This window comes from Nannobrachium achirus (genome assembly GCF_963921795.1).
Source record: "Nannobrachium achirus genome assembly, contig: SCAFFOLD_324, whole genome shotgun sequence".
NCBI classification, from domain to species: domain Eukaryota; kingdom Metazoa; phylum Chordata; class Actinopteri; order Myctophiformes; family Myctophidae; genus Nannobrachium; species Nannobrachium achirus.
Window position 1 is genome coordinate 49,241 of NW_027664916.1, and position 8,260 is coordinate 57,500.

Sequence of the window (8,260 nt, forward strand, 5' to 3'; positions counted from 1 at the left end):
AGACTGTCGCACAAAACTAGTGAAAATAACAGATCTACAAGCACTCAACGCCTTGCGGTACGAGGCGTTTTTGGTGGTTTTGGAACTAACCCTTTAAGACAGGGGTCTTCAACATGGGGCCCGTGGGGATACTGCAGGGGTTCCCTGAAATTGTTGGAGAGAAAAAAATAATAATAATAAAAAAACTATACCTGTATTTTTTTATTTTCATTTTAAAAAAGAGAAAAAAATATCTTTGTCTTTAAATATATAAAAAAACATGAGTCTGTCTCGAATAGCTTTTATACATGATTACTGTGCAATTGACAGGTTGTTAGTGATAGATTGATAGTATTGACATTGGTTCTCAGATAATAAGGTATGTTTATCAATGACAGTGGTACGGCCACTTGTACAAGGTTAAAATAAAAGCATGAATATAATATTTTAATAGCATAGTATTGAATGCACAATAACATGGTATGTTTATACACATCAACCACAATTGTATGCATAAATATACAATAGATGATGTAGCCCCATCCCCACCCTATGAGTTCTCCTTATCAGTTTGGGGGTCCCTCCCTGGCCTGAAAACGTTGAAGACACCTGCTTTAAGAGAACAAAATACCATTGGAACAAACATTGGTTAAAGTGCGCAATCTATTGGACTCAGTGTAAAACTACAACACCTGTTATCCATCCTCAGGCTTGACTTGAAGTTCCCGGTGATTCAGAACCCCCCCTCCACCCAGACAGAGTTCTCTTTCCATTTGTCTACTAGAAGGTGGTGAATAAAATGGAGCAGGACCAGCCCTCTGAAATGTCATCTGAGCGTCCAGGTAACAATGACATTTTGATCAACATGACACAAATTAGAAAGAATTCATGTTATTTTGAGAATATTACCATTATTTAAAGCAGCTCCAATTCTAAATTGCCATTAGTTTCTGAGACGATACTGGAAATTATTTTGTCTGAGGCACTATGAAAAATATTTACAGTATATTCATTTTAGGAATAGTCAAAGGATTGAAAAGGATGAACTAATATCAATGGACCTGATTCACTCGGCTGGTTGTAAATAACGTTACTAAATGGGGGTGTATTTTCAATAAACACAATCTGACGTGAGGGTAGAGATTACCCGAGAGCCTAACTGAGAACCGAGCCGGTTCGGGGCTAAAATATTGACTTGTACCTCTGGCCAGGGTCAGATATAGGGTCCAATCGGTGACGGAAGCATGAGCTCAGTTCGGGGGAAGGTAGTGCCCATTGGCACTGGGTGAAAAAATTTGTTTAAAAGAGAAAAGAAAAGAAAGTAATGAGAATAAGAAGTTAGTTCATAAAGTTCAACCTCACAAGCAACGTTAGGAATGGATATTATATTTACCCTTTACTGAAGAGGTAAATAAGATGATGCTGGAATCTGCCAATATCCGATCAGAGCTTTATTGATTAGCCTATTAGAGGAATCTGTCCTTTGGACGAACATATCCTCCACTGTCCGACACCTATTGAAAACAGCTTTCATCTATGCTGTATCCTCTTGAAAGACTGTGTTCATGTAATGTGATCAATATTATAAATAAAATACATACTGTATGGAGTTGATATGAAAGTCCAATTGGCAAAACTGACATACGCAAGCTTTGAATCCTAGTTGAGCATCGGAGCAGACTTGAGAAAATGCGGACATGGACATCCCACTAAATTAAAAGACAGAAAATATTAGTGAATCAGAATCCTAATGTGGGAATTGTCATAAATGCTGGTAGCGTTCAAAATATGGGCGTAAATTGCTTTGTGAATCGGGTCCAATGTGTCTATTAAATATTCCTTGTTCAAGTCTGTAATGTAATATTATTTAGTCAGTCAATGGGTTGTTCTAAAGTTGGCTATAGATACTATTAAAAAGTGTACATTTGCACAGTGCTGTGAATTAACTAAGTACATTTACTAAGTACTGCACTTAAGTACACTGAAGTATTTCCAATTTCAATAATTTTACTTCTCCTCCACTACATTTCAGAGGCAAATCTAGTACTGAAAACTTTAGTTAGTTACTTTGTAGATTTTGATTATAATTAACACTTCAGCCCTATAGGGACCACTTGAAGTGGTTAATGTATGTTTGTTGTAGATTGGCTATTTTCAAATGGCATTTTGGCCACTTGAAAAGAGACTATTTGTCCATGTATTAAATACAGAGGTATACAACATAAAGTAGAGTAGAAACATTTAGTACTTTTTCCACCACTACATTTGCATTAGTTACGCCAAACTAATGATGTAATTTATTTTCTCTGATTTATATCTTTTCACTCAGCTTGAATTAACACTGATGATTTTATTGTGCAGGTTCTTCTGTGACCAACTTAAATCAAGCTGAGAGTGGGAGCACAGTAGTGGCTCCTGTCTTCTCTGGGAGTGTTCACGTTGGTGGTTCGATTAACATCATTGTCGGTGCCACAGGCGGAGGTACCTGCAATCTTCATCAGAATATAGATGCCAGATAATGACAAACAGTACCATTACATGGATATGTGTCCTCTCACAGAGTTCACTTCATTACTGCTCTTGTCTTTATGCAGGACCTGCTAACAACCAAGGTGTGGTCCCACCTGCTGAACTGCCCTGTGCAGCCGATGGTAAATGAAAGAACTAAGAAAGAACGTGGGCAGAACTGTTTTACTATTGATCCTTTATATTTAACATAATCCTATTATGAATTGATTGAATGGTTTAACTGCCAGCAATTTAGAGCAGTGTTTCTCAAAAAGGAATGCTCTGGACACCCCTGTAGCCTAAATAACATCTTAATCCACAACACCCCTGATTTACATTGTTACCTTACAGTACCTTACATTTATGTCAAATATGTAAATCTTTCCCCCAAGATACAATATGTCACACGGACAACTTGAGAGAATATCTGTTTTCATTTTAGGACATATTGAAAATAACTTTTATAGCCTACTTTTATACATTGCAAGTGTCACTGCTAGTTTACATTCAACACAGTTTTCATTTCCTCATTTGCGCTCATATGTGCACCATGAGAGAAAGTAAGAAAAGTCAGTTACAGCCTAGATCAGCTCTGACCTCATCTACACCAGTGTAGTTTTTACCTGCTACAGTATTTAAAGAGCACATTAGATAGAACATTGACCATCTTACATGAGGGAGATGACATTGCTGAGAGACTCAGCACTATTGTTTTTTTTTAATTGATTTTTTGATCCCGCTCCCGCCCGCTCCCGCATCATTTCTGACCACTCCCGCCCGCCACCGCAATGATTTTATTTTTGACCGGCCGCAGACAATTCCTCTCCGCCGCTCCCACCCGCGACAAACAAATTATGTGAATTTTGACCTGCGGACTCCCGCGGCGCACAGTACCGCAGCACGTCCAACAGCCTCCCTCCCAAGAAGGCACATTGAAATGAGATCCAAAACCATTACCAAACAAAAAAGTGTGCCGTGTGCGCCATGCGAGGAGCATATTTGTGACGGACTGACGGTGGGTGAGAACAAATGAGAGAAAGAGAGAGAGAGGGAGAGGGCGAGCGATGGAGCCACGGCACGGGCACGGAGTGAGAGAGTGAGAGGCAAGAGAGAGAGAGAACTTGGCGGAGAGAAAGAGAGACTCCAGTCCACGTACTGTATCAATGTGGGTGCGTTGTCCTCACTCAGCAGGGGGAATTGCGTTCTCTATTCACATCTTGACTTGCTAAAGAAGGCACGTTGACGTTTGTATCTAATCCATTGAGATCCAAACAGAGGTAAAGTGTTTATATTGCGATGGGACATAGGCGATGGGACTATATTATAATAAATAGTTGTTATTTAGGCTAAATAGTGAGTGACAATGCCGCCGCAAATATCTGCTCACCGGTTAGCCGTTAACAGACGAGAGAGGGAGGGAGGGGGGGGGGGGGGGGGGGAGTTAGAGCGAGAGAGAGAGAAAGTCCAGTGCTGTAGGTGCATGCATGCGTTCTCCTCAGGCACTCAGCAGGGGAAATTACATTCTCTACATATTCACATCTTGCTAAAGTATAGATAAAAGCTTATTGCGGGAGAGTGCGGCCCGCCGAGTTTATTTTGACCGCATGTCCCCGCCCGCAGGGATTAAACTACCGCCCGCGCCGCAATATATGGTGACGGGTCCTGCAGGTCCCGCGGGAGCGCGCTCCCAATGCAGGGCTCTACCTTGAGGCTCACAGTTGTGCCGAGAGGCTCCCTGGTTTACAAGGGAATGGGAACGCTTGTTTTTGTTACAAGCCCTGCCGAAGCTCCTCAGTCACAAACAGTCATCTGCGGACGGTGCTTAGAGAAGCATCGCGTGGCCAGGGCTTGTAAGTAAAACAAGCGCCCCCCTTACCTTGTTCTGCTGGGTACCAAATAACCCACACATGCCAAAACGTCCCACCACCTGCGATGTTTGATGATTTCATGTAAAAAGATATTTGCCATTTCTTGTCAATTTTGTTCAATACAACATTTTGTTGGCCCAATTTTTACTTGAGGGAAATTGGTGTGAGGGCCTATAGAGAGACACACCATGCACAGTGCACATATAGTACAAACATGTTATCACAAGAATAAGCCAATCTGAATTAAGGATTGGGACTATCAGTTTTAGAACTGTTGTTTAAATATGGTCAATAATTAATCTCATACACAGACTTATTGCCCGCAGTGATATTAGTCTGGCCATGCCAGGCTGCTCGGATTTGAGGACCACCTTTACCACTTACTTACTGACGCTTCTTTCTTCCCTGTTCTTTTCTTTTCTTTTCTTTTTTCATCATTTAGAAACTCAACAACTCAAGTCTAAACTTAAAGAGAAGTTGTGTTTGGAAGAGTGGACAAAAATCGGTCATACTCCAAACATACCTCTTAATCAGATCTTCACAGAGGTCTACATCACAAAGGAAGAGAGCGGAGAGGTCAGTGAGGTCAGTCAGATTGAAACTGCATTTAGGAAACCATTCAGACCAGAAGAACCAATCAAATACAAAGACATCTTTAAGCCTTTATCTGGAGAAGATCAGAAGAAGAGAATCAGAACAGTCATGACGAAGGGAGTGGCTGGCACTGGTAAAACAGTCTCAACTCAGAAGTTCACTCAAGACTGGGCAGAAGGTAAAACCAACCAAGATATCGACTACGTGTTTCCATTCACTTTCAGAAAGTTGAATTTGGTGAAGGACAAGGAATTCAGTTTGATGGAACTCCTTCAATACTTTTTTGGTGAAGTCAACACAGCAAGAATCTGCAACAAAGAAACCAAGACTGTGGTCATACTTGATGGGCTGGATGAATGTCGGTTTCCTCTACGCTTCCAGAAGAATCCCGACTGGAGTCATGTCACAAAAACCACTTCAATAGACATCCTTTTGACAAGCCTCATCGAGGGAACCCTGCTTCCCTCTGCCTGCATCTGGATAACCACACGACCTGCAGCCGCCAATCTGATCCCTTCTGTTGACAGGGTGACAGAGCTCCGAGGGTTCACAGACCCACAAAAAGAAGAATACTTCAAAAATAGATTTATTGATGATGAGGACCAGGCCAAAACAATCTGGTCACATATCAACAAATCCCAAAGCCTCCACATCATGTGTTACCTTCCAGTCTTCTGTTGGATCGCTGCTACAGTTCTAGGGGAGATCTTGAGAAAGACTTGTGAGCTGCCGACGACCCTGACTGCGATGTACCTCCACTTCATAGTGGTTCAGTTCAAACATCAGAATGTCAAGAAGGATGGAGATCAGAGAAAAGCTACCTTGAACAAAGTGAATATGCAGGCTATTCTGTCTCTGGGAAAACTAGCTTTTGAACAGCTGAAGAAAGGCCACCTCTGCTTCTATGCATCAGACCTGGAAGAGTGTGGCATGAATATCGAAGATGCATCAGAATACTCAGGGTTGTTCACAACGATGTTCAAGGAGGAGAGTGGGTTGCACGAAGTCAAGTTGTTCAGCTTTGTTCATCTGAGTGTTCAGGAGTTTCTGGCTGCCCTTTATGTCTTTCTCTCGTTCAACAATGATGGTATCGACCTAATGTCACAACCAACCTCCAAGATGTCCAAGCTATTTAGACGCAAATCTAAGAAGAACCTTTACCAGAATGCCGTAGATGAGACCTTGGGGAGTCTAAATGGACACCTGGATCTGTTCCTACGTTTCCTGCTGGGCCTCTCAGTGGAAACCAATCTCTTAAAGACTTTGTTGAATCAGTCAGCAAATAGTTCACAGACCAACGATGAAACAGTCAAGTACATCAAGGAGAAGATCAGGGAGAACATCTCTCAAGAGAAAAAAATCGGTCTGCTTCACTGTCTGAATGAGCTCAAGGATCATTCTCTAGAGAAAGAGGTCCAACAGCACCTGACCCCGGGAGGTCTGTCCACAGAAAAACTCTCTCCTGCTCAGTGGTCAGCTTTGGCCTTCATATTGCTGTCATCGGGAAGGGAGCTGGACGTGTTTGACCTGAAGAAATACTGTGCTTCAGAAGAAGCTCTTCTGCGGCTTCTGCCAGTGGTCAAAGCCTCCAAAAGAGTTCTGTAGGTGCAATAACAACACACACACACACACACACACACACACACACACACACACACACACACACACACACACACACACACACACACATATTACGTCATCATTCTTTTACAGGAAAGAAAATGGAAACATCTAATTTTAACAATATTTTCTCCTTAGGCTGAGTGGCTGCAACCTCTCCGAGAGATGCTGTGAGGAGTTATCGTCAGTTCTCACCAACTCTAGTCTTATAGAATTGGATTTGTCTCATAACGAATTGCAGGATTCAGGAATAATGAAGCTCTGTGTTGGACTGGGGAGTCCAAACTGTACCCTGGAGATCCTCAGGTCAGTGTTCCTTGACCTTTTATATAAATTGCCTATCCATAATTCCCTTAAAAGGCTTATTTTAACTAGATATACTACGAAACAGTGTGGGCTCGCATGTAACACCATGTATGGGCACAAAGATCTACCCTTTGGCTAGCTGCACCTCAAGGGCCCTGCCTTTGTACTGTCGAGGAGAACTTGACTGATAGATGTAGTACGTCATTTTGAGGAGATAAATAATGAAGATAACATACGTGTGCTCGCTTTCAGCGAGCCCACAATTACTCCCTGGCAAACGCAAACATGCTGCATCATGACATACGCAAGAACTTTATTTCATTCACCTGTGTGATTCCCATAGCTGCCTGCATGTTCCTTCAAACCCTCATTATAGGGCTTCTCCTTTTTGAATCTCATTCGAGATGACCTCCAGACAGTATATTAGTAATTTTTTACTTAAACAGAAATTATGTATCTGAAAATATTTGAGGTTAGAAATAAGCAATGTAGAGATGGGAATATGTTTCACAAAGGTCCCATCTCTCTCCCTTGGACTGTGTATGTTGTTACATATACATACATACAGTATACTGTATATCTATCTATGTGTATGTATGTTATGTTTGAAATTGAAATATCCCTTTAATCCTATGTGTGTGTGTGTGTGTGTGTGTGTGTGTGTGTGTGTGTGTGTGTGTGTGTGTGTGTGTGTGTGTGTGTGTGTGTGTGTGTGTGTGTGTGTGTGTGTGTTTAGGTTGTCAGCCTGCATGGTCACAGCGAAAGGCTGTTCTTACCTGCTCTCAGCTCTGAGATCCAACCGCCATCTGAAAGTGCTGGACTTGACCTACAATCACCCGGGAGACCAAGAGACGCTGCGCTCTGCTGGACAACTGCAGACTCTCAGGTATGGAGAGACTTGCTGCCAGTCAATGCAAATGTGCCTTGTAGTTTAAGAGTAGTGAAATCTACTGTAATGCTGTAATGTAGTATTTAGTGTTTCATGACATTATTATTATCTGTCATTGTTTTTATTATCAAAAAGAATAAACATGCTTGACTTTCTCTCCTTCACTCCCAGTATCGACCATGGTGGAGAGTGCAGGCTGAAACCGGGTGTGAAGAAGTGTAAGTGTTAATTCTGTTTCATTCATTAAGTCAAAGTAGCACACACCCAGCTATGTAGATAGTTCAAGACCCGAAAGAGAAATTAAATGTTTGGCCTGGACACAAACTAGTGAAAAAAGCAGATATGCAAGCTCACAATGTGGTGCTTTGCAACTCGGCGTCATGGCTGCAGGAGGCTGCCGGGTCCTCATTCATTGCCTTGGGGGGAAAAGAAAAAAAAAAAAACGAAAGGCAGACAACATTATTGTCTGTTTTAATAGCTCAAATCACTCAAGTCA

At 41.9% G+C, this 8,260-nt stretch overlaps 1 protein-coding gene across 1 annotated transcript in view; it reads left to right on the forward strand.

Annotated features, from left to right (window-relative positions):
- Positions 1-693: 693 nt before the first annotated feature.
- The window catches only part of LOC308280709 (protein NLRC3-like), a gene marked incomplete at its 3' end in the record, with an annotated part of 29,305 nt that continues 21,738 nt past the window's right edge, over positions 694-8,260 (forward strand). The window contains exons 1-7 of the mRNA XM_080755027.1: positions 694-821; positions 2,341-2,460; positions 2,574-2,630; positions 4,798-6,550; positions 6,708-6,875; positions 7,669-7,761; positions 7,936-7,982. Coding sequence (XP_080611153.1) covers positions 779-821; positions 2,341-2,460; positions 2,574-2,630; positions 4,798-6,550; positions 6,708-6,875; positions 7,669-7,761; positions 7,936-7,982 — 2,281 coding nt within the window. The 5' untranslated portion in view covers positions 694-778. The remainder of the gene's footprint in view (positions 822-2,340; positions 2,461-2,573; positions 2,631-4,797; positions 6,551-6,707; positions 6,876-7,668; positions 7,762-7,935; positions 7,983-8,260) is intronic.